We start from the raw sequence: 26,897 nt of genomic DNA on the forward strand, positions 1-26,897 counted from the left end.
AGCAGCAGCAGCTGACAGTGCTACAGCAGCAGCAGATGGTACTACAACAGCAGCAGCAGCTGATGGTGGTACAGCAGCAGCTGACGGTGGTACAGCAGCAGCAGCAGCTGACAGTGCAGCAGCAGCAGCTGACAGTGTTACAGCAGCAGCAGACGATGCTACAGCAGCAGCAGACGATGCTACAGCAGCAGCAGGCGGTACTATAGCAGCAGCAGCAGCAGACGGTACTACAGCAGCAACAGCAGCAGCTGACGGTGGTACAGCAGCAGCAGGAGCTGACGGTGCTACAGCAGCAGCAGCAGCTGACAGTGCAGCAGCAGCAGCAGCTGACAGTGGTACAGCAGCAGCAGCAGCAGCTGACGGTGCTACAGCAGCAGCAGCAGCAGCTGACAGTGCTACAGCAGCAGCAGCATCAGCAGTTGACCATGGTACCACAGTATTTCGATAATATTTCTCACCCTTTTTACCACAGGGTTGGCACTAGAAGCTTTCTTGGGGCCCATGGTCACTTATTTTGCAGATAAAATCACCAAAAACACTGTAATAATATGAAATGTTACGATTGTATGCTTGGATGTTACCACGGAGGCTGGCTTGTAAACAATGCCACCGGCAGAACATGTGAGGCTGGCTCAGGCCGCACATTAGACGCGTTTCGGACGAATAGTGTTGAGCGGGTTTTTTAGCGGTATGTGAGGCAAAATCTTAGCGATAAAATGTATTGGTATGCGGATTTAACGTTATGTGATGCCAACGGTATGCGGGGGTCCACTGTATTATGTTTGGTAGCAGAGCAGGTGTTGTGCAACTTAACATTGAGATTGACAACTCTCTAATTGCCAGACATAATGAGGGCAAATTCCTTGGCCTATACCTCGACAACAACCTAAATTTCAGCACTTATATCCAACACATAACAAAAAAAGTATCCAAAACGGTGGGGATCCTCTCCAAGATACGATACTACGTACCGCAAACTGCCCTTCTCACACTATACCATTCACTTATATATCCATACCTCACCTATGTTATCTCTGCTTGGGGTTCAACTGCAGCAACACACCTAAAGCCAATAATAACCCAACAAAAAGCCGCAGTAAGAATAATCACTAAATCCCATCCCTGGCAACACCCCCCCCCCCCCCACTCTTCATAGATCTAAACTTACTCCCTGTTCATAACATCCACCCTTACTACTGTGCAATCTATATCTACAGGACCTTAAATTCCAATATTAACCTTGACCTAAAATGCTTTCTTGATAGTTGTGACAGGATCCACAGGCATAACACCAGACACAAACATCTCTATGACATTCCCCGAGTTCGACTAAACCTTCACAAAAATTCAATGTATTTCAAAGGACCTTAAATCTGGAACACCCGAAAACTCTAGAACTGCAGACACATTCATCACTTTCAAAACTACAGTTAGAAAACCATCTTATCTCCCTGATCCACCCCGACAACTAACTACATGATAACCACCTGGTGGTTCAAAATTACACTCACTCACCCACTGACTATAAACCCAGAAATACTAATCTTAATCTTAAAATAATAAATCCTAACTAGTCATAAGTTTGCCAATGTTACTCAAATATAGACACCTTGTATTGTGCCAAAACAAAAGCATTCACATTGCTAAACTCAAAATTATGATGTAGTCACTTAGCCTTAATACTATAATCTGTAAGGACTTAATGTTAAGAATTAATCTAAGTCTGCTTGATATGCCTAGCCATGCTAGGTGTCCTAGTGGCCCCCTCTGCAATTAGTATTTTATAACATGTAAACCACAAAATACCCAAAACCTGTAAACCCCACATTGTAACCATTATAGAGAATAAACTTGAATTGAATTGAATTCTCGTGTAACATCATTTTGAGAAGAAATGACGTTCTGAGTGAAGGCAATGGTAATAAGTCACTCTGAATTTTTTGGGTTATCCTGAGTTCTCTACACATATGCTGTTATTTATGATAATCTATTTTCTCTTTATGTTAAATTAGAGAAAATGTTATTCTTGCCATCACTTGTACAAGTTATCTGGCTACGACATCTCATATTTATGTTTGTTTATTCTACTGTGGGGTGTATTTATCATATTTATATGTTATGCATCGTGTTTATTATATAATTTTGAAAAAATATAGATGGATTAATGAAAATGTGTATATTAACGTAATATACAACACTTAAATGAGACTCGGTGATTATTATTATCATTACTAATATGACGTCTGGAGACATAAGACACTCTTGCTGATTTTAATGTGTACCTGCACGCCAGCACAGTGTATAAGTTTATTTAGGTACAGGTATACATAAGTATAATTATCAGAGTATATATAAAATATGAAATAACTTTTAAAAACACTTGAAATTTTGGAGTTTCCAGACAAAATGGAGAGACTTAGTGCTTACGGATCTCACAGAGAATGTAAACAAACTGGGTGGGGCGCGATGACCGTATTAGAAAGTCAGGTGGGGGGAGCCGTATAGCGAGTTTTGGTCATAATTTGAAATGACCGTATTAGCGGAATGCCATAAAGCGAAACGCCATAAAGCGGGGCCCTACTGTAATAAAAATAACAAAAACAATATGCTTTGATATTACGGGCAGTCTAAACTGAATAGATTACTGAATACTTAATACTAGATGTACAGAACCTAGTTTGATCAGGTTGCACTAATTATACATTAGGTTATTAAAATATATGTTGTTCAACATTTGCATTAGGTTAAAATATGAGAATTTATTGTACTTTGAGCATTTACTTTTGGGGTTCTGAGGCTAGGGGAGTAACACAGTGAACAATGATATTTTGAGGTGGTGAAGAGTGATTTGGTAGCTTTGTAGATTGAGTTAAGTACTGAGTATTTAGTTTTGGGTGAGTAAATGATTTTTAATTAGTCTTGAATTGATGTACAGACAGGGTTCCTTTGGTATTCACTGGTAATGAATTTCAAATTTTTGGGCCCTTTATGTGCATAGAGTTTTTACTTAGTGTGAAACGGACACAGGGAACATCAAAGAGTGATCTGTGTCTTGTGTTATTCTCCAGTGTGTGGGTTATTTGTGGATTATTCCCTAAGCTTGTGTAAGTGATTACAATGGTGGAAACCTATGTCACTTCAATTTTTTTTTTTTCTCAAGTGTTTGAATTTACTCAGATAATCAGGCAGCAGTTCTAAGTACTAATAATGTACATTGAATTGATTGAATCAAAGAATATGTTGAGCATTTGGCTTGAGAAAACTTTTGAATCAAAGAACTGGTACTATGTGTTTCATAGTGGAATCTAACCTGATTACCTCCATTCCTTAGGTGCTGTATGGCCCTTATGGGTTTAGTGCTTCCCTATAAGTGCAGGAGGGCCCTTCATTTTTAGCTCCCTCTTTTTGTGTCCCTCTTTTTTGGCTGTTTTTAATTGAGCCATTGTTCATTATGTTTGGCGCTTTTATCACTTTTCCGCTGTTTTTGCACAACAGTTGCGTAAGGGAAAGAGACCAGTGCCATATTTTAAGGTAAATATTGTGTGTACTGTGTATTTATTTTACTTTTGCATATTTTATTCCTAGCTATATTGAGCACTTAATGTATGATTGTGTAAACACATTATCAGGCATTTTAGACGCGTTCTGTATTGAAAAAATTCTCTTTCCACTCGCCGGCAATTTTTTGCTTATCAGCAGGTGTCAGGAACCTAACAGCCACCACAGAAACATGGCCTGCTGTATAATAATAATTGGCCAGGCATCAGAGCCATGTATGGGGTCAGTTAATGCATATGAAGAGGTTTGTACTGGCTAAGTTGTGTCTGTGAGGATTGAAACTCCATTCTTGTTTGACTGCTCTTATTATGGTAGACAGGTTTATTTTAGTTTTATATTGTGATTTTATAGCAGTTCTCCTTCAGTTATGATTCTGAAATGTCAAGTTAAATGAAAATATTTCCTTTGCAGACTAGACGAACTTCAACAGACACACAGGAGTCCTTTAACTCCATGAAACGTTCCAATAGTATCACACAGCATCTAAGGTAAGTTTTTAAATGATTTATTCAAGATCAAATATTTTACATGCCAAGGCTAACAACTACTTGAAAATGCTATGAGCTTGATGCACCTTCACTCAGATCTTTAATGAAACTTCTCTCTTACACTATACACTTTTAACCAGTGGCGGCTCGTCCATAGGAGCTGCAGAGCTGCAGTCCCCTCCAGTTGCTTACTGCCAGACGTATGACTTCATCAACATTACACTAAAATAGTTTGCAACTGACAAATATATTACAGGAAAATTCTGTTGTATGTTGTTTTCAGTGTGTTTATAAGCGAATTTTCTATTATTTTTTTGTTGAAACGAGATAAAAAAAGGATTAAAAATAGAAGTTTGAATTCTTCCTCCACGAACTATGCATGTCATAAAAGGCGACTAAAATGCCGGGAGCAAGGGGCTAGTAATCCCTTTTCCTTTACATTACTAAATTTAAGAAGAAAAAATTTCGTTTTTCCTTTAAGGTCACCCTGCCTTGGTGGGACATGGCCATTTTGATGAAACAAAAATTTCTCTACATAATGTAGCAACAGTTAACAAAAGAATTCTTTACAACTCTAATACTGTACTACACTTTATTATTCAGATGTGTCTTGAATAGTAATACTGTATATAACAGTATACCTTCCCCAGAATTTTTGGTGGCTACAGTCGAGTACAGTGGACCTTGGTTTTCTACCGATGTGGAAATCGTACAGTTCAGATTTCAAGAACTTTTATCAGCGAAATTTCCCTCCAGGTTTTATACATCGGCTCGGAAATTAATGGTACCAGACGCATCCACCTGGGCCACTCATACGTTCGTGACTCACTCTTGGGCACATTAATTAAATGTCTTATTTTACGTAATACAGTGGACCCCCCAACTTACGATATTAATCCATTCCAGAGAGCACATCGTAAGACGAAATTATCGTAAGTCAAATTAATTTTCCCCATAAGAAATAATGGAAATCAAATTAATCCGTTCAAGACACCCAAAAGTATGAAAAAAAAAATTTTACCACATGAAATGTACATTTTCCTACACACAAAAAGAAGGATACATGGACAATATATATTGCGCATGTACTAGTGTACTAAATGAAGAATAAATGACACCTTTATTGAAGATATGGTGATGAGTGATAAGACATTGTTTGTGTCCTGGGAGTGCCTTTTCCTCCTAAGTAATGTAGGTCCTGTTTGGCATTTTCTTCCAGAACAGGCCTTATCACACTGTGTATGCCACTACAATTCTCAAGTCTCTCAAACCAACCTTTGCTGGCCTTAAATTCACCAATATGAGCATTAGTTCCAGGCATTTTTTCCTGTTCACCTGGATGTTAATCGACTGGTGTGGGTCGCATCCTGGGGGACAAGATTAAGGACCCCAATGGAAATAAGCTAGACAGTCCTCGATGACACACTGACTTTCTTGGGTTATCCTGGGTGGCTAACCCTCTGGGGTTAATTGTTTCTTGGTATTCTTGATAAGCCACATCAACAACAGTCTCTCCACATCGAGTAGTATGGCTGACCATGGTATAGCAGCAGCTGACTGTGGTACGATAGTATTTCAATAGTATTTCTCACTCTTTTTACCACAGGGTTGGCACTAGAAGCTTTCTTTGGGCCCATGGTGGCTTATTTAGCAGTTACAAGCACAATAAACACTGGAATAATACAAAATTTATCGAATGTATGCATGCAACCATCCGCCCTGGCTTGTAAACAGTCTCACACTACCTCAGCTGAGGTGCTCAGGCCAGACGGAAAAGACAGCCACATTCAGGACGAATGATGTAAGTCTAGTTTTTCAACGTAGGTTGGGGTCAATTTTTTACGCTGACAAGTATCATAAGTTGGTTTTATCGTAGGTTGAGGCCATCGTAAGTCGGGGGTCCACTATATAGACAGTTTCATTAATCCATCTATGATGTTTTCTTCAAAATTATGTAAGAAACACATTACCTAGCATATAAACATGCCTTTGTTACTCGTTCACTCAGTGTCCCTCTAGTCTCAACTCCATAGTAATACTAATAGTATGTAATAATAATTACTCTTGGGCACATTAACCCCTTGACTGTCACAACCCCAAATCCTGAGGTGTCTCCTGGTGTCTAAAAATTTTTGAATAAAAAAAAAAATTATTTTTTCTTACGAAATGATGGTAATAACACCAAAAGAACAAAATTTGATGAAAAACTTATGGAATTATGCTCTCACAAAGTTAGCAACCTCGGCGATATTTACGAATCAGCGATTTCACTCACTTTGAGCCCTATTTTCGGCTAATTCCATTGCTCCAGTCGACCAAACTCATAGCTATTTCTTTAGAACTCCATTTGTTCTATTGACTGATTAAAAGAAACTGCCCATTTACAGATTTCAACTACCCAATAATGTGGTCAGAAATTTGCAATTTGGCCAATTTCACACAAATTAAAAAATATGCCAATTTCAAAATAGGGTCCAGAATGAATAATGCAGACATTCCTGGCTCTAAAATAACATTTTCTTTGTTCGTCAGTCATGTCTCGAGGCCCCTCTGATATTAGTCTTGCTTTCTATTTTGAATTTTTATTCAAACAAAAAATAGAAGATTTACTGTTATGCAGACTACTGCAATATTGTAATACAGCGGACCCCCGAGTTTCGTGATTAATCCGTTCCAGAGAGTCTGCCGTCTGGTGAAATTCACGATTGGCGAATCTATTTTCCCCATAAGAAATAATGGAAACCCAATTAATCCGTTTCAGACAGTCAAAAGTATTAGCAAAAAAATAATTTTTTTAAAGATTAAATATAGATTTACATACAGAAAGCAATGACAAATAAATATAAAGCACTAATAAAATGGATAAATGAACATTTAACATCACACTTAACCTTCATTGATTGTTGTTGGTGTAGGAGGTAGATAGGAGGCAAGACGAAGGCGAGTTTATTATGCTTCAATATGACGCTAATATCATCTCTACGGCTTATTTATCTATCACAATTCATCTAATATGACATTATAAACAATATTAATAACATAGAAACATGATATATACTCTAGAATGAATAAAATATGTCATAATGTATGAGAGGAGTAAATGGTGTAAGTGTTGTTGTTGGGTTTAAGGGCCGCCACTGAGAGAAGCCGTGTTGGTGGCGGTGGAGGCTTTGGCCACCATCCCCATCACACTTAAACAATGTATGTAATTTATAAATAAGAAATATTTACGTTTTAATTTTTAAATAAGAAATATTTACATTTAAATTTATAAATAAATAAGTTTATTCAGGTATACACAAATACAGTGGTCCCTCATTTATCGCAATTAATCCATTTCTGGAGGTGTTACTATTATTGAAATCTACGATTTTCGAATCAATTGTCCCCATAAGAAATAATGTAAATACAATTAATCCGTTCCTGACACCCAGAAGTATTAAAACAAAAAATTTTTTTACGTGAAATATAGATGTAGTACATAAACAGTACAATGACACATGATGAATGAAACATTAACAGCATAACACCTACCTTTATTGGCGATTCTTCTTAGTGTATGGAAGACTGAAGGAGGAGAGAGATTGGATTATTTACAGTTTGGAAGGGGAATCCCTTCCATCAACACCTCAGTTACCAATTGCTTTTCTGGGGTTACTTCTCTTCTCTGTTTCTTAATGCTACTAGGACCAGCTTGAGAGTGACTGGAGTCCCGTCTCGCAAAATAACTGTCCAGAGAGCTCTGTTTCTGGTGTCTCTTTTTACACTTCCCTAAAATGGGCCAAGACTTTGTCACTGTACATGTTGCCAACATGGCTTGCAACAGTCTTGTCAGGGTGATGTTTCTCCATAAATCTTTCCATCTTACCCCACATTTCAAAAATCTCCTTAATTTCTGAAGAAGGCACCTTCTTCCATCTCTCTTCCTCCTCCTCTGCAGCAAGATTCTGAGCTGCAATCTGTTGCTCTTCCTGCTGAAGCTCTTGCAGCTCCTCAGTGGTGAGCTCTTCTTTGTGGTCTTCCACCAACTCTTCCACATGCTCCAAACTCACATCCAACCCCATGGGACTCCCCAGTGCCACAATAGATTTAACAACAGACATAGGCTCATCAGGGTCAGCCCCAAATCCTTCAAAATCCCTCTTGTCGACACAATCTGGCTACAATTTTCTCCAAGCAGAGTTCAAAGTCCTGGTAGTCACTTCCTTCCAAGCTGTACCTATAAGGGTTATGCAGTGGAGGATGCTGAAGTGTTCTCTCCAAAAATCTCTTAGGGTCAAGTGAGTGTCTGAGGTCACATTCAAGCACCTTAGAAACATTGCTTTGGTGTAGAGTTTTTTAAAGTTTGCAATGACCTGCTGGTCCATGGGCAGGAGGAGAGGAGTGGTATTCGGGGGCAAGAACTTTACTGTGATGATCTCAAACTTCTCGAAAATTAGGTCATCCAAGTTTGGAGGATGAGCAGGTGCATTGTCCATTACTAGGAGGCACTTGAGATCCAATTTCTTTTCCAGGAGGTAATTCTTCACACTAGGGCCAAACGCTTCATTGAACCACTTGACGAAAATGTCCCTCGTGACCCATGCCTTACTATTAGATTTCCAAAGCACACACAATTTACTTTTCATAACATTGTTTTTCCTGAACACTCTGGGATTTTCAGAATGGTACACTAGTAACGGCTTCACTTTGAAATCCCCACTAGCATTAGCACAGAACATGAGTGTCAGCCTGTCTTTCATAGGCTTGTGTCATGGCAGTGCCTTCTCCTGTGTAATGTAGGTCCTCTTTGGCATTTTCTTCCAAAATAGGCCTGTTTCATCACAATTGAACACTTGTTCAGGTTTCAGTCCTTCAGCCTCTATGTACTCCTTGAATTCATGAACATATTTTTCATCCGCTTTGTGGTCCAAACTGGCAGCCTCATTATGGTTCTTAATTCTCTCAAACCAACCTTTGCTGGCCTTAAATTCACTCACATCACTACTAGTTGCAGGCAATTTCTTTACCAGATCGTTGTGCTACTGCCTAGCCTTTTCACAAATAATCGATGTCATAATACTATCTCCTGCTAATTGTTTCTCGTTTATCCACACCAGTAATGACTTTTCAACCTCTTCGAGTACTGGTGATCTCATTTTTGTCAGCATATTTACCCCCTTTGCAACAACAGCATCCTTGATTTCCTTTTTCTTGGCCACGATGGAACATATGGTTGTATAGGGTTTGTTATACATCCTGTCCAGTTCGGCCACACTTACGCCACTTTCATATTGCTCAATGGTGTTTTTCTTAAATTCAATCATATTTCTCACCTTCTTTACCAAAGGCTTGGCACTAGGAGTTTTCTTTGGATCCATGGTAGCTTATTTAGTACAATGGACCCTCGACCAACGATGGCACCGTATAACGTTAAATCCGACTAGCAATACATTTTAACGCAAAAATTTTGCCTCAACTAGCGCTAAAAAACTCGACCAACCTGATTCGTTTCGTTCGAGACGCGTCCACGTGTGGCCTGAGCGCGCCTCACTTGTCCCGTGGGTGCCAGTGTTTACAAGCCAGCCACCGCAGTCACATCCAAACATACAATCGGAACATTTCATATTATCACAGCGTTTTTAGTGATTGCACCTGCAAAATAAGTCACCATGGGCCCAAAAAAAGCTTCTAGTGCCAACCCTGTGATAAAAAGGGTGAGAATGTGTGCAAAGTGGGTTGAACTGCAAACCTTTATGGATGAAAATCACCCTAACACAGCTATTGCAAGCCGTGCTGGTGACTACAGTGGACCCCCGCATACCGTTGGCCTTACATAACGTTAAATCCGCATACCGATACATTTTATTGCTAAGATTTTGCCTCGCATACCGCTAAAAAACCCGCTCAACGCTGTTCGTCCGAGACACGTCTATGTGAGGCCTGAGCCAGCCTCACATGTTCCGCCGGTGGCATTGTTTACAAGCCAGCCTCCGCGGTAACATCCAAGCATACAATCGTAACATTTCATATTATTACAGTGTTTTTGGTGATTTTATCTGCAAAATAAGTGACCATGGGCCCCAAGAAAGCTTCTAGTGCCAACCCTGTGGTAAAAAGGGTGAGAAATATTATCGAAATACTGTGGTACCATGGTCAACTGCTGATGCTGCTGCTGCTGTAGCACCATCAGCTGCTGCTGCTGCTGCTGTACCACCGTCAGCTGCTGCTGCTGCTGTACCACCGTCAGCTGCTGCTGCTGCTGCTGCTGTTGTAGTACCGTCTGCTGCTGCTGCTGCTGCTGTAGTACTGTCTGCTGCTGCTGTAGCATCGTCTGCTGCTGCTGTAGCATCGTCTGCTGCTGCTGTAGCACTGTCAGCTGCTGCTGTAGCACCGTCAGCTGCTGCTGCTGCTGTACCACCGTCAGCTGCTGCTGCTGCTGTTGTAGTACCGTCTGCTGCTGCTGTAGCATTGTCTGCTGCTGCTGTAGCACTGTCAGCTGCTGCTGCTGCTGTAGCACTGTCAGCTGCTGCTGCTGCTGTACCACCATCAGCTGCTGCTGCTGCTGCTGTAGTACCATCTGCTGCTGCTGTAGCATCGTCTGCTGCTGCTGTAGCACTGTCAGCTGCTGCTGCTGCTGTAGCATTGTCAGCTGCTGCTGCTGCTGTAGCTGCTGCTGCTGCTGCTGTAGCACTGTCAGCTGCTGCTGCTGCTGTAGCACTGTCAGCTGCTGCTGCTGCTGTACCACCATCAGCTGCTGCTGTACCACCATCAGCTGCTGCTGCTGCTGCTGTAGTACCGTCTGCTGCTGCTGTAGCATCGTCTGCTGCTGCTGTAGCACTGTCAGCTGCTGCTGCTGCTGCTGTTTACCTGGAGTTTACCTGGAGAGAGTTTCGGGGGTCAATGCCCCCGCGGCCCGGTCTGTGACCAGGCCTCCTGGTGGATCAGCGCCTGATCAACCAGGCTGTTGCTGCTGGCTGCACGCAAACCAACGTACGAGCCACAGCCCGGCTGATCAGGAACCGACTTTAGGTGCTTGTCCAGTGCCAGCTTGAAGACTGCCAGGGGTCTGTTGGTAATCCCCCTTATGTGTGCTGGGAGGCAGTTGAACAGTCTCGGGCCCCTGACACTTATTGTATGGTCTCTTAACGTGCTAGTGACACCCCTGCTTTTCATTGGGGGGATGGTGCATCGTCTGCCAAGTCTTTTGCTTTCGTAGTGAGTGATTTTCGTGTGCAAGTTCGGTACTAGTCCCTCTAGGATTTTCTAGGTGTATATAATCATGTATCTCTCCCTCCTGCGTTCCAGGGAATACAGGTTTAGAAACCTCAAGCGCTCCCAGTAATTGAGGTGTTTTATCTCCGTTATGCGCGCCGTGAAAGTTCTCTGTACATTTTCTAGGTCGGCAATTTCACCTGCCTTGAAAGGTGCTGTTAGAGTGCAGCAATATTCCAGCCTAGATAGAACAAGTGACCTGAAGAGTGTCATCATGGGCTTGGCCTCCCTAGTTTTGAAGGTTCTCATTATCCATCCTGTCATTTTTCTAGCAGATGCGATTGATACAATGTTATGGTCCTTGAAGGTGAGATCCTCCGACATAATCACTCCCAGGTCTTTGACGTTGGTGTTTCGCTCTATTTTGTGGCCAGAATTTGTTTTGTACTCTGATGAAGATTTAATTTCCTCATGTTTACCATATCTGAGTAATTGAAATTTCTCATCGTTGAACTTCATATTGTTTTCTGCAGCCCACTGAAAGATTTGGTTGATGTCCGCCTGGAGCCTTGCAGTGTCTGCAATGGAAGACACTGTCATGCAGATTCGGGTGTCATCTGCAAAGGAAGACATGGTGCTGTGGCTGACATCCTTGTCTATGTCGGATATGAGGATGAGGAACAAGATGGGAGCTAGTACTGTGCCTTGTGGAACAGAGCTTTTCACCGTAGCTGCCTCGAACTTTACTCTGTTGACGACTACTCTCTGTGTTCTGTTAGTGAGGAAATTATAGATCCATCGACCGACTTTTCCTGTTATTCCTTTAGCGCGCATTTTGTGCGCTATTATGCCATGGTCACACTTGTCGAAGGCTTTTGCAAAGTCTGTATATATTACATCTGCATTCTTTTTGTCTTCTAGTGCATTTAGGACCTTGTCGTAGTGCACTGTCAGCTGCTGCTGCTGTAGCACAGTTGTTGGTGTGGCTTATTGAGAATACCAAGAAACAATTAACCCCAGAGGGTTAGCCACCCAGGATAACCCAAAAAAGTGTGTCATCGAAGACTGTCTAACTTATTTCCACTGGGGTCCTTAATCTTGTCTCCCAGGATGCAACCCACACCAGTCGACTAACACCCAGATGAACAGGGAAAAATGCCTGGAACTAGTGCTCATATTGGTGAATTTAAAGCCAGCAAAGGTTGGTTTGAGAGATTTAAGAATCGTAGTGACATACACAGTGTGATAAGGCCTGTTCTGGAAGAAAATGCCAAACAGGACCTACAGTACTCAGGAGGAAAAGGCACTCCCAGGACACAGTGTCTCATCAGTCATTGCTGCATCTTCAATAAAGGTAAGTGTCATTTGTTCTTCATTTAGTAGAGTAGTACATGCACACTATATACTGTGCATGTACTACTCTACTATTGTGCATATATCCTTCTCTTTGTGTTTAGGAAAATGTATATATCATGTGGTAATATTTTTTTTTTCATACTTTTGGGTGTCTTGCACGGATTAATTTGATTTCCATATTTCTTATGGGGAAAATTCATTTGCATAACGATAATTTCGCATAACAATGAGCTCTCATGAATGGATTAATATCGTTATGCGGGGGTCCACTGTATTACAATGACAATGTTATGGCCCATTTTAGACAAATCTTAAAGGAACGGGAGGTACAGAGCTCTATGGACAGATATGTTGTGTGACAGAGGTCCAGTGACTCTCAAGCTGGTCCTAGTGACATTAAAAGAAGAAGGGAAGTAACCCCGGAAAAGGACTTGACACCTCAAGTCCTAATGGAAGGGGATTCCCCTTCTAAACACTAACACCATCCACACACTCCCCTCCTCCCATCCCATCAATCATCACCAGATCTTCAATAAAGGTAAGTGTCATGTAATTGTACATGTCTTCTTCAGTTTGTGTGTATTAAAATTAATATTTAATGTGGTAAAAAAATTTTTTTTCAGTACTTTGGGGTGTCAGGAGCGGATTAATTTGATTTCCATTATTTCTTATGGGGAAAATTAACTCGACTAACGATAATTTCGGCTAACGATGAGCTCTCAGGAACGGATTAATATCATTGGTCGAGGGTCCACTGTACTTGCAAGCACTAAAATGAATAGAATATTATGAAATATTTCGTAGGAGCACGTGAGGGGACCGTCACTCACTGGTAAACAATGCCACACTGGCTGGCAAGGGAGGCCGCCCCATCTCACAGCGTGCGTATGCGTCCCAGACGAACTACTATTCGCGGGTCAATCTACGATTAGCGAGCCCATGTTTTTACGAAAATATCGCTACGATTTCCGAAAATTATGACTCTCGAGCCCTACGATTATCGAGGGACCACTGTACATAGATTACACATATGGTGCTATATAAGATTAAGTACACAGGTTAACCCAAAAAGTTCAAGAGTGACATATTTCCATTGGTGTCCTTTTATATTTACACTTATATTTACTTTTATACTTACACTTTTATATTTACACTTACCTTGGAGGAGATGTTAGTTTAATTAGTTTGATGAAGGAGACGTTGGCAGAGGTTTAGGGTGGTGGAAGATAGCAGGGCGGTGTATGCTCAGCGGTCCTATACACATCCAACAACATTGGAGAGTTACTCTCATGTCGTTTTTCTATCGCTTACTTCCTTAACTTACTTGCTACACTGTTACTTCTACACTTTATTGCTGGTTGGAGCTTTAGCCTTTATCGATACCTGCTGCTTTAGTGTCATACATATTGTAGAAACACTGAATCACTGCAGAAGGCACATTCTCCCCTCTCTCTTCCTCTTCTACTTTAGTACTTTGCTATGAGTTTTTCTTGAATTCTATCGTGTTTCTCACCTTCTTTACCAAAGGGCTGGCACTAGGAGCTTTCTTTGGGCCCATGGTGGCTTATTTAGAAGTTGCAAGCACAAAAAGCAATGAATTATTATGAAATGTGTTGTATGAACCCGTGGGGTGATAGTCACATGCTGGTAAAGAATGGCACACTGAGTGTAAATAGTGTAGGAGACTGGCTTTGCGTGCACGCTGATGGGCAAATGTGTACCAGAAGGTCGCCGAATCATGAGTCCAATCACGAATCATGAAGTTAAATTTTGCCGAAAGTCGGATTTCACGAAAGTTGCGGCCGCCGAATGGCGGGGGTCCACTGTAATTGTATGTATAATGTCAACCCATTCATGACTGCATATTAGAATGGCTTCTTGGACATTTATTGGACAATGACATTTGTTTACTTTTAAACATCTGCAAAAATCAAACATTTCCCTTACTTTGAGCTCCATTTCAAGGTTTTTTCATGGTAAAAACAATCAAAATCACCTCTATTTCTATAATATGTTTTCCATTCTATCAAATGAGACCAAAAAAACTAGAATACAACCATGAATACTATACAAAAATACACTGCAAAGTCGGCATTTTAATCCAAAAACACGGTCAGAGTTTTTTTTTCTCATTATGCACTGCGTGCTGCAGGATTTTTTTTTATATGGTGCAGACTGACCACACGGATCCATTCTCTCACATGTGGACCTACCAGCTTTCTCCTGCTTGATTTGAAGCCGTTAGAATTTTTGAGTATACTATATACGTCAAACACAGTGGCTCGTAAGATGTATATGCACCTACCATCCGATTTACAGCCTGCTCGACATATGTCCACTCGACTTACGATCGTGAATCTGGCAGCTGGGCTGGGCTGGCTGATGTATACCGCTGTATAGTATTTGATGATACTCGCAGTGGCAATGCGCCATGCAGGCAGCATCAGTTTGAGTTACCCTGCCCTATCAGCAGCATCATACTGTATTAACTGTACTAACTGGAAAGTAAATTTCACCATGGCCCCTAAGAAGAAGTCTGAATTTTGTACTGTAGATTGTGGCAAGAAGGCAAGAAAGGTTCTTACTCTTGAACTTTCTTTATTTTTTTCACTGTTGCATATAAACCTGTCTTATCTGTCTGCTTATCTGTCCTTATGTCGTCCTGTGTGCGTCTGTCTTTCTGTCTATCTGTGTGTCTGTCTTTCTATCTGCTTGTGTGTCTGTCTCAGAGAGTCACTTATGAACCAACAGGTATTACACATGAAGCAGAGTCGTCACATCTTCAATATGACGCTAATGTCAGTTCTACGGCTTATTTATCTATCGCAATTCATCTAATATGACATAAACAATATAAATAACATAAAAACCTGATATACACTCTAGAATGAATAAAATATGAATTTAACTGCTTTAACCCTTTGAGGGTCCGTCCCGTAGATCTACGGCTTTACGTTCAGGGTCCAAACCGTAGATCTACGCCATGAGCTCAGCTCACTCTGATAAACTGTGAGTGGTACATTTGGTCCTAGATATGAGAGAATACATCTATGTGGTATGTGTGCACCACATAAAACAGATCCTGCAGCACGCTGTGTATAATGAGAGAAAAAAAATGAAATCATGATTTTTCGATTAAAACAGCGACTTTGCAGTGTTTTTTCGTATGTTTTTTATAGTTCTATTTGCGATTTCTTGGTCTCATTTGATAGAATGGAAGACATATTACAGAAATAGAGATGATTTTGATTGGTTTTCGCACTGAAAATGGCTTGAAACTGAGCTCAAAGTAGCAGAAATGTTAAATTTTTGCCGATATTCAAGAGTAAACAAACGACCTCACATGTCTAATGCACGCCAGCTGGTGGGTCTAATATACATTCACAAATATGGTGATGATATTTATACAATTATTACAGTATTGCATAACAGTAAATCTTCTATTTTTTGGTGTGAATAAAAATTCATTATGTGAATAAAAAATCAAAATGGAATTTATTTGTAAAGCCTCAAAACGTAACTAATGAACAGAGGAAATGTTAGTTTAGTTCCAGGAATACCTACATTGTTTATTCTGGACCCTATTTTGAAATTGGAATATTTTGAACTTTGTGTTAAATTGGTCAAATTAACAATTTCTGATTACTTTAATTTGTAGTTGAAACAGTTGACTTGGCGATTTCTTGTGCTCAATCGATAGAATAGAAGTAATACTAGTGAAATAGCTAAGAATTTGGTTGACTGGAATAATGTAATTGGCCTAAAATGGGAGTCAAAGTCGGCAAAATCGCCAATTCGTAAATATCGCTGACACATCAAAATTCGCGAGAGCATAATTTCGTCAATTTTCCATCAAATTTCGTACTTTTTGTTTTATTACCTTCACAAAAAGATTCTCTACCATTTCATAAGAAAAAATAACAAATTTTTTATTTTTAAAATTCTTGGACACTGGGGCGTGACTCCAGATTTGGGCCTTCAGATTCTGCGCCTTGGACCCTGAAGGGAATATGCCATTAACCCTTTCAGGGTCCGTCCCGTAGATCTACGGCTTTACGTTCAGGGTCCAAACCGTAGATCTACGCCATGAGCTCAGCTCACTCTGATAAACTGTGAGTGGTACATTTGGGCCTAGATATGAGAGAATACATCTATGTGGTATGTGTGCACCACATAAAACAGATCCTGCAGCACACTGTGCATAATGAGAGAAAAAAAATGAAATCATGATTTTTCGATTAAAACAGCAACTTTGCAGTGTTTTTTCGTATGTTTTTTATAGTTGTATTTGCGATTTCTTGGTCTCATTTGATAGAATGGAAGACATATTACAGAAATAGAGATGATTTTGATTGGTTTTAGCATTGGAAATGGCTTGAAACTGAGCTCAAAGTAGCGGAAATGTTAAATTTTTGCCGATATTCAAGAGTAAACAAACGACCTCACACGTCTAATACACATCAGCTGGTGGGTCTAATATACATTCACAAATATGGTGATGATATTTATACAATTATTACAGTATTGCATAACAGTAAATCTTCTATTTTTTGGTGTGAATAAAAATTCATTATGTGAATAAAAAATCAAAATGGAATTTATTTGTAAAGCCTCAAAACATAACTAATGAACAGAGGAAATGTTAGTTTAGTGCCAGGAATGCCTACATTGTTCATTCTGGACCCTATTTTGAAATTGGAATATTTTGAACTTTGTGTTAAATTGGCCAAATTAACAATTTCCGATCACTTTATTTTGTAGTTGAAACAGTTGACTTGGCGATTTCTTGTGCTCAGTCGATAGAATAGAAGTAATACTAGTGAAACAGCTAAGAATTTGGTTGATTGGAATAATGTAATTGGCCTAAAATGGGAGTCAAAGTCGGCAAAATCGCCGATTCGTAAATATCGCTGACACATAAAAATTCGCGAGAGCATAATTTCGTCAATTTTCCACCAATTTTCGTACTTTTTGTTTTATTACCTTCACAAAAATATTCTCTACGATTTCATAAGAAAAAACAACAAATTTTTTTTTTGAAATATCTTGGACACTGGTGCGTGACTCCAGATTTGGGCCTTGGACCCTGAAAGGGTTAAACTCCACATCTTGCGCCTATGCTGGCGTGCAGGTACACATTAAAATCATTAAGAGTGTGTTATTGGTCTTGAATATGCCATATTAACCCTTTCAGGGTCCGTCCCGTAGATCTACGGCTTTACGTTCAGGGTCCAAACCGTAGATCTACGTCATGAGCTCAGCTCACTCTGATAAACTGTGAGTGGTACATTTGGGCCTAGATATGAGAAAATACATCTGTGAGGTATGTGTGCACCACATAAAACAGATCCTGCAGCACACTGTGTATAATGAGAGAAAAAATACTGAAATCATTATTTTTCGATTAAAACAGCGACTTTGCAGTGTTTTTTCATATGTTTTTTATAGTTGTATTTGCGATTTCTTGGTCTCATTTGATAGAATGGAAGACGTATTACAGAAATAGAGATGATTTTGATTGGTTTTAGCACTGGAAATGGCTTGAAACTGAGCTCAAATTAGCAGAAATGTTAAATTTTTGCCGATATTCAAGAGTAAACAAACGACCTCACATGTCTAATGCACGCCAGCTGGTGGGTCTAATATACATTCACAAATATGGTGATGATATTTATACAATTATTACAGTATTGCATAACAGTAAATCTTCTATTTTTTGGTGTGAATAAAAATTCATTATGTGAATAAAAAATCAAAATGGAATTTATTTGTAAAGCCTCAAAACGTAACTAATGAACAGAGGAAATGTTAGTTTAGTTCCAGGAATACCTACATTGTTTATTCTGGACCTTATTTTGAAATTGGAATATTTTGAACTTTGTGTTAAATTGGCCAAATTAACAATTTCTGATCACTTTAATTTGTAGTTGAACAGTTGACTTGGTGATTTCTTGTACTCAATCGATAGAATAGAAGTAATACTAGTGAAACAGCTAAGAATTTGGTTGACTGGAATAATGTAATTGGCCTAAAATGGGTGTCAAAGTCGGCAAAATCGCCGATTCGTAAATATCGCTGACACATCAAAATTCGCGAGAGCATAATTTCGTCAATTTTCCATCAAATTTCGTACTTTTTGTTTTATTACCTTCACAAAAAGATTCTCTACCATTTCATAAGAAAAAATAACAAATTTTTTTTTTTGAAAATTCTTGGACACTGAGGCACCACTTCAGATTTGGGCCTTGGACCCTGAAGGGGTTAATAATGATAATAATAACACAATAATAATCACTCTGAGGCACATTAAATGTGTATAAAATGTTGATATAGACATTTTGCTTAATCCATCTATGATTTTTTTTTTTTTTGAAATTATATAGTAAACTCACAACGTAACATACAAACATATAAATTAACATAAATATGAGATGTTTTTCCAGTCGGCTTGATAGAGTGAACAGAAACCATTCATGTCTGGGCTGGTAACAGCAACAACAACAACTAGTTTATTTACAAAACTCACGAACCTTCTACACTCTCATTCTCTCTCTCGTTTATTCATTTAATCTTGTTTACTCACCTCTCATGGCTCCAAAGAAAGTTCCTGTGGTAAAGAAAGTGAGAAACACCGTGGAATTTAAGCCTGAAGTGATGGAAAAGTTTGAGAGTGGTATTAAGGTGGTGGAACTTGCCAGGATGTACAGCAAGAATAAATCAACAATTACATCCATCCTGGCAAAGAAAGAACAAATTGAAGATGCTAATGTTGCAAAAGGAGTAACTTGTCTAACTAAACAAAGGCCACCAATAATGGAAGAGATGGAAAAGTTATTATTATTGTGGATTAATGAAAAAGAATTAGTGGGAGACAGTGTTGTGGAGTCTATTGTTTGTGAGAAGGTAAAGCAGTTGCATAAGGATCTTGCAAAGAAAATGCCTGGAACAAGCGCTGCAGTTCGTGAATTTAGGGCCAGCAAAGGATGGTTTGATAGATTTAAGAAGCATAGTGGCATACACAGTGTTATAAGGCATGGTGAGGCTGCAAGTTCTGACAAATGTGTGGCTGAAAAGTATGTTCACGAATTCCAGGACTATGTAAAAGCTGAAGGATTCGAACCCCAAAAAGTGTTCAGTTGTGACGAAACAGGCCTGTTTTGGAAGAAAGTGCCAAACAGGACCTACATTACCCAGGAGGAAAAGGCACTGCCAGGACACAAGCATATGAAAGACAGGCTTACTCATTTGTTGTGTAGTATCACTCAGAAAATCCCAGAGTGTTCAAGAAAAACAATGTCATGAAGAATAGACTGTGTGATGTGGAAAGCTAATCATAAGGCATGGGTCACAAGGCAAATTTTCAGAGTGGGTTGATGATGTGTTTGGCCCAAGTGTGAAAAAATACCTCGTGGAAAAGAAATTGCCACTCTAAGTGCCTCCTGTTACTGGACAATGCTCCTGCACATCCTCCAGACTTGGAAGACGAAGTGTTTAGGGACTTCAGTTTTATAAAAGTGAAGTTCTTTCCTCCTAACACCACTCCTCTCCTCCAGCCCATGGACCAGCAGGTCATTTCTAACTTCAAAAAACTCTACACAAAAGCAGTGTTTCAAAAGTGCTTTGAAGTGACGTTGGACACTCAGTTGACCCTAAGACAGTTCTGGAGGAATCACTTCACTATCCTCCATTGCATAAGTCTTATAGGTAAAGCTTGGGAGGGAGTGACTTCCAGGACTTTGAACTCTGCTTGGAGAAAACTGTGGCCATATTGTGTGTAAGAGAGGGATTTTGAAGGGTTTGAGGCTGACCCTGACCCTGCCGACCCTGTAGACTCTATTGTGGCACTGGGGAAGTCCCTGGGGTTGGAGGCGAGTGGCGAGGATGTGGAAGAGTTGGTGGAGGACCACAGGGAAGAGCTAACCACTGAAGAGCTGCAAGAGCTTCAACTTGAACAGCAACAGACTGCAGCTGAGGAATTTGCTTCAGAGGAGGAAGAAGAGGGAGTGAAGGAGGTGCCTTCTTCAGAGATTAAAGAGGTGTGTGCAATGCGGACTAGGGTGCAAGCTTTTGTAGAGAAGTACCACCCTGACAAAGCTGAAACAACCCATATCTGCAACATGTTTAGTGACAAAACCCTGTCCCACTTCAGGAAAATCTTAGAGATGCCAGAAACAGAGCACTCTGGACAGTTATTTTGTGAGACAGGGGTCCAGTGACTCTCAGGCTGGTCCTAGTGGCACTAAAAGACAGAGAAGGGAAGTAACCCCAGAGAAGGCTTTGCTACCTAAAGTCTTCATGAAGGGGGATTCCCCTTGCAAACACTGACTCTTCCATCTTTCCTCTTCCCTATCTTCCAGAAGCCAGCATTAGCCTTCAATAAAGGTATGTGATACCTATTATTATTTTTTTATTATCACACCGGCCGATTCCCACCAAGGCAGGGTGGCCCGAAAAAGAAAAACTTTCACCATCATTCACTCCATCACTGCCTTGCCAGAAGGGTGCTTTACACTACAGTTTTTAAACTGCAACATTAACACCCCTCCTTCAGAGTGCAGGCACTGTACTTCCCATCTCCAGGACTCAAGTCCGGCCTGCCGGTTTCCCTGAACCCCTTCATAAATGTTACTTTGCTCACACTCCAACAGCACGTCTAGTATTAAAAGCCATTTGTCTCTATTCACTCCTATCAAACATGCTCATGCATGCCTGCTGGAAGTCCAAGCCCCTCGCACACAAAACCTCCTTTACCCCCTCCCTCCAACCTTTCCTAGGCCGACCCCTACCCCGCCTTCCTTCCGCTACAGACTGATACACTCTTGAAGTCACTCTGTTTTGCTCCATTCTCTCTACATGTTCGAACCACCTCAACAACCCTTCCTCAGCCCTCTGGACAACAGTTTTGGTAATCCCGCACCTCCTCCTAACTTCTAACTTCTGCATTATTTTCACACCTCACATTGCCCTCAGACATGACATCTCCACTGCCTCCAGCCTTCTCCTCGCTGTAACATTCATCACCCATGCTTCACACCCATATAAGAGCGTTGGTAAAACTATACTCTCATACATTCCCCTCTTTGCCTCCAAGGACAAAGTTCTTTGTCTCCACAGACTCCTAAGTGCACCACTCGCCCTTTTCCCCTCATCAATTCTATGATTCACCTCATCATTCATAGACCCATCCGCTGACATGTCCACTCCCAAATATCTGAATACATTCACCTCCTCCATACTCTCTCCCTCCAATCTGATATCCAATCTTTCATCACCTGATCTTTTTGTTATCCTCATAACCTTACTCTTTCCTGTATTCACTTTTAATTTTCTTCTTTTGGACACCCTACCAAATTCATCCACCAATCTCTGCAACTTCTCTTCAGAATCTCCCAAGAGCACAGTGTCATCAGCAAAGAGCAACTGTGACAACTCCCACTTTATGTGTGATTCTTTATCTTTTAACTCCACGCCTCTTGCCAAGACCCTCGCATTTACTTCTCTTACAACCCCATCTATAAATATATTAAACAACCACGTTGACATCACACATCCTTCTCTAAGGCCTACTTTTACTGGGAAATAATTTCCCTCTTTCCTACATACTCTAACTTGAGCCTCACTATCCTCGTAAAAACTCTTCATTGCTTTCAGTAACTTACCTCCTACACCATACACCTGCAACATCTGCTACATTGCCCCCCCCCTATCCACCCTGTCATACGCCTTTTCCAAATCCATAAATGCCACAAAGACCACTTTAGCCTTATCTAAATACTGTTCACTTATATGTTTCACTGTAAACACCTGGTCCACACACCCTTTACCTTTCCTAAAGCCTCCTTGTTCATCTGCTATCCTATTCTCCATCTTACTCTTAATTCTTTCAATAATAACTCTAGCTGTAGGTAGTAGGTTGGTAGACAGCAACCACCCAGGGAAGTACTACCATCCTGCCAGATGACTGTGAAACAAAAACCTGTAACTGTTTTGCATGATGGTAGGATTGCTGGTTTCTTTTTCTGTCTCATAAATACGCTAGATAACAGGGATATCTTGCTACTCCTACTTACACTTTGGTCACACTTCACAGACACGCACATGCATATATATATACATACATCTAGGTTTTTCTCCTTTTTCTAAATAGCTCTTGTTCTTCTTTATTTCTTCTATTGTCCATGGGGAAGTGGAAAAGAATCTTTCCTCCGTAAGCCATGCGTGTCGTATGAGGCGACTAAAATGCCGGGAGCAATGGGCTAGTAACCCCTTCTCCTGTAGACATTTACTAAAAAAGAGAAGAAGAAAAACTTTATAAAACTGGGATGCTTAAATGTGCGTGGATGTAGTGCGGATGACAAGAAACAGATGATTGCTGATGTTATGAATGAAAAGAAGTTGGATGTCCTGGCCCTAAGAGAAACAAAGCTGAAGGGGGTAGGAGAGTTTCAGTGGGGGGAAATAAATGGGATTAAATCTGGAGTATCTGAGAGAGTTAGAGCAAAGGAAGGGGTAGCAGTAATGTTAAATGATCAGTTATGGAAGGAGAAAAGAGAATATGAATGTGTAAATTCAAGAATTATGTGGATTAAAGTAAAGGTTGGATGCGAGAAGTGGGTCATAATAAGCGTGTATGCACCTGGAGAAGAGAGGAATGCAGAGGAGAGAGAGAGATTTTGGGAGATGTTAAGTGAATGTATAGGAGCCTTTGAACCAAGTGAGAGAGTAATTGTGGTAGGGGACCTGAATGCTAAAGTAGGAGAAACTTTTAGAGAGGGTGTGGTAGGTAAGTTTGGGGTGCCAGGTGTAAATGATAATGGGAGCCCTTTGATTGAACTTTGTATAGAAAGGGGTTTAGTTATAGGTAATACATATTTTAAGAAAAAGAGGATAAGTAAGTATACAAGATATGATGTAGGGCGAAATGACAGTAGTTTGTTGGATTATGTATTGGTAGATAAAAGACTGTTGAGTAGACTTCAGGATGTACATGTTTATAGAGGGGCCACAGATATATCAGATCACTTTCTAGTTGTAGCTACACTGAGAGAAAAAGGTAGATGGGATACAAGGAGAATAGAAGCATCAGGGAAGAGAGAGGTGAAGGTTTATAAACTAAAAGAGGAGGCAGTTAGGGTAAGATATAAACAGCTATTGGAGGATAGATGGGCTAATGAGAGCATAGGCAATGGGGTCGAAGAGGTATGGGGTAGGTTTAAAAATGTAGTGTTAGAGTGTTCAGCAGAAGTTTGTGGTTACAGGAAAGTGGGTGCAGGAGGGAAGAGGAGCGATTGGTGGAATGATGATGTAAAGAGAGTAGTAAGGGAGAAAAAGTTAGCATATGAGAAGTTTTTACAAAGTAGAAGTGATGCAAGGAGGGAAGAGTATATGGAGAAAAAGAGAGAGGTTAAGAGAGTGGTGAAGCAATGTAAAAAGAGAGCAAATGAGAGAGTGGGTGAGATGTTATCAACAAATTTTGTTGAAAATAAGAAAAAGTTTTGGAGTGAGATTAACAAGTTAAGAAAGCCTAGAGAACAAATGGATTTGTCAGTTAAAAATAGGAGAGGAGAGTTATTAAATGGAGAGTTAGAGGTATTGGGAAGATGGAGGGAATATTTTGAGGAATTGTTAAATGTTGATGAAGATAGGGAAGCTGTGATTTCGTGTATAGGGCAAGGAGGAATAACATCTTGTAGGAGTGAGGAAGAGCCAGTTGTGAGTGTGGGGGAAGTTCGTGAGGCAGTAGGTAAAATGAAAGGGGGTAAGGCAGCCGGGATTGATGGGATAAAGATAGAAATGTTAAAAGCAGGTGGGGATATAGTTTTGGAGTGGTTGGTGCAATTATTTAATAAATGTATGGAAGAGGGTAAGGTACCTAGGGATTGGCAGAGAGCATGCATAGTTCCTTTGTATAAAGGCAAAGGGGATAAAAGAGAGTGCAAAAATTATAGGGGGATAAGTCTGTTGAGTATACCTGGTAAAGTGTATGGTAGAGTTATAATTGAAAGAATTAAGAGTAAGACGGAGAATAGGATAGCAGATGAACAAGGAGGCTTTAGGAAAGGTAGGGGGTGTGTGGACCAGGTGTTTACAGTGAAACATGTAAGTGAACAGTATTTGGATAAGGCTAAAGAGGTCTTTGTGGCATTTATGGATTTGGAAAAGGCGTATGACAGGGTGGATAGGGGGGCAATGTGGCAGATGTTGCAAGTGTATGGTGTAGGAGGTAGGTTACTGAAAGCAGTGAAGAGTTTTTACGAGGATAGTGAGGCTCAAGTTAGAGTATGTAGGAAAGAGGGAAATTTTTTCCCAGTAAAAGTAGGCCTTAGACAAGGATGTGTGATGTCACCGTGGTTGTTTAATATATTTATAGATGGGGTTGTAAGAGAAGTAAATGCGAGGGTCTTGGCAAGAGGCGTGGAGTTAAAAGATAAAGAATCACACACAAAGTGGGAGTTGTCACAGCTGCTCTTTGCTGATGACACTGTGCTCTTGGGAGATTCTGAAGAGAAGTTGCAGAGATTGGTGGATGAATTTGGTAGGGTGTGCAAAAGAAGAAAATTAAAGGTGAATACAGGAAAGAGTAAGGTTATGAGGATAACAAAAAGATTAGGTGATGAAAGATTGGATATCAGATTGGAGGGAGAGAGTATGGAGGAGGTGAACGTATTCAGATATTTGGGAGTGGACGTGTCAGCGGATGGGTCTATGAAAGATGAGGTGAATCATAGAATTGATGAGGGAAAAAGAGTGAGTGGTGCACTTAGGAGTCTGTGGAGACAAAGAACTTTGTCCTTGGAGGCAAAGAGGGGAATGTATGAGAGTATAGTTTTACCAACGCTCTTATATGGGTGTGAAGCGTGGGTGATGAATGTTGCAGCGAGGAGAAGGCTGGAGGCAGTGGAGATGTCATGTCTGAGGGCAATGTGTGGTGTGAATATAATGCAGAGAATTCGTAGTTTGGAAGTTAGGAGGAGGTGCGGGATTACCAAAACTGTTGTCCAGAGGGCTGAGGAAGGGTTGTTGAGGTGGTTCGGACATGTAGAGAGAATGGAGCGAAACAGAATGACTTCAAGAGTGTATCAGTCTGTAGTGGAAGGAAGGCGGGGTAGGGGTCGGCCTAGGAAAGGTTGGAGGGAGGGGGTAAAGGAGGTTTTGTGTGCGAGGGGCTTGGACTTCCAGCAGGCATGCGTGAGCGTGTTTGATAGGAGTGAATGGAGACAAATGGTTTTTAATACTTGACGTGCTGTTGGAGTGTGAGCAAAGTAACATTTATGAAGGGATTCAGGGAAACCGGCAGGCCGGACTTGAGTCCTGGAGATGGGAAGTACAGTGCCTGCACTCTGAAGGAGGGGTGTTAATGTTGCAGTTTAAAAACTGTAGTGTAAAGCACCCTTCTGGCAAGACAGTGATGTAGTGAATGATGGTGAAAGTTTTTCTTTTTCGGGCCACCCTGCCTTGGTGGGAATCGGCCAGTGTGATAATAATAATAAAATAATAACTCTACCATACACTTTACCAGGTATACTCAACAGACTTATCCCCCTATAATTTTTGCACTCTCTTTTGTCCCCTTTGCCTTTATACAAAGGAACTATGCATGCTCTCTGCCAATCCCTAGGTACCTTACCCTCTTCCATACATTTATTAAATAATTGCACCAACCACTCCAAAACTATATCCCCACCTGCTTTTAACATTTCTATCTTTATCCCATCAATCCCGGCTGCCTTACCCCCTTTCATTTTACCTACTGCCTCACGAACTTCCCCCACACTCACAACTGGCTTTTCCTCACTCCTACAAGATGTTATTCCTCCTTGCCCTATACACGAAATCACAGCTTCCCTATCTTCATCAACATTTAACAATTCCTCAAAATATTCCCTCCATCTTCCCAATACCTCTGACTCTCCATTTAATAACTCTCCTCTCCTATTTTTAACTGACAAATCCATTTGTTCTCTAGGCTTCCTTAACTTGTTAATCTCACTCCAAAACTTTTTCTTATTTTCAACAAAATTTGTTGATAACATCTCACCCACTCTCTCATTTGCTCTCTTTTTACATTGCTTCACCACTCTCTTAACCTCTCTTTTTCTCCATATACTCTTCCCTCCTTGCATCACTTCTACTTTGTAAAAACTTCTCATATGCTAACTTTTTCTCCCTTACTACTCTCTTTACATCATCATTCCACCAATCGCTCCTCTTCCCTCCCGCACCCACTTTCCTGTAACCACAAACTTCTGCTGAACACACTAACACTACATTTTTAAACCTACCCCATTGCCTATGCTCTCA

The 26,897-nt window shown here is 40.5% G+C and overlaps 1 protein-coding gene across 1 annotated transcript in view; it reads left to right on the top strand.

Moving 5' to 3' along the window:
• LOC128689238 (F-BAR domain only protein 2) overlaps nt 1–26,897 on the top strand; it is a 528,956-nt gene that overhangs the window by 294,301 nt on the left and 207,758 nt on the right. Inside the window, 1 exon segment of the mRNA XM_070086397.1 lies at nt 3,970–4,046. Coding sequence (XP_069942498.1) covers nt 3,970–4,046 — 77 coding nt within the window.

This window comes from Cherax quadricarinatus, chromosome 18, assembly GCF_038502225.1.
Source record: "Cherax quadricarinatus isolate ZL_2023a chromosome 18, ASM3850222v1, whole genome shotgun sequence".
NCBI classification, from domain to species: Eukaryota; Metazoa; Arthropoda; class Malacostraca; order Decapoda; family Parastacidae; genus Cherax; species Cherax quadricarinatus.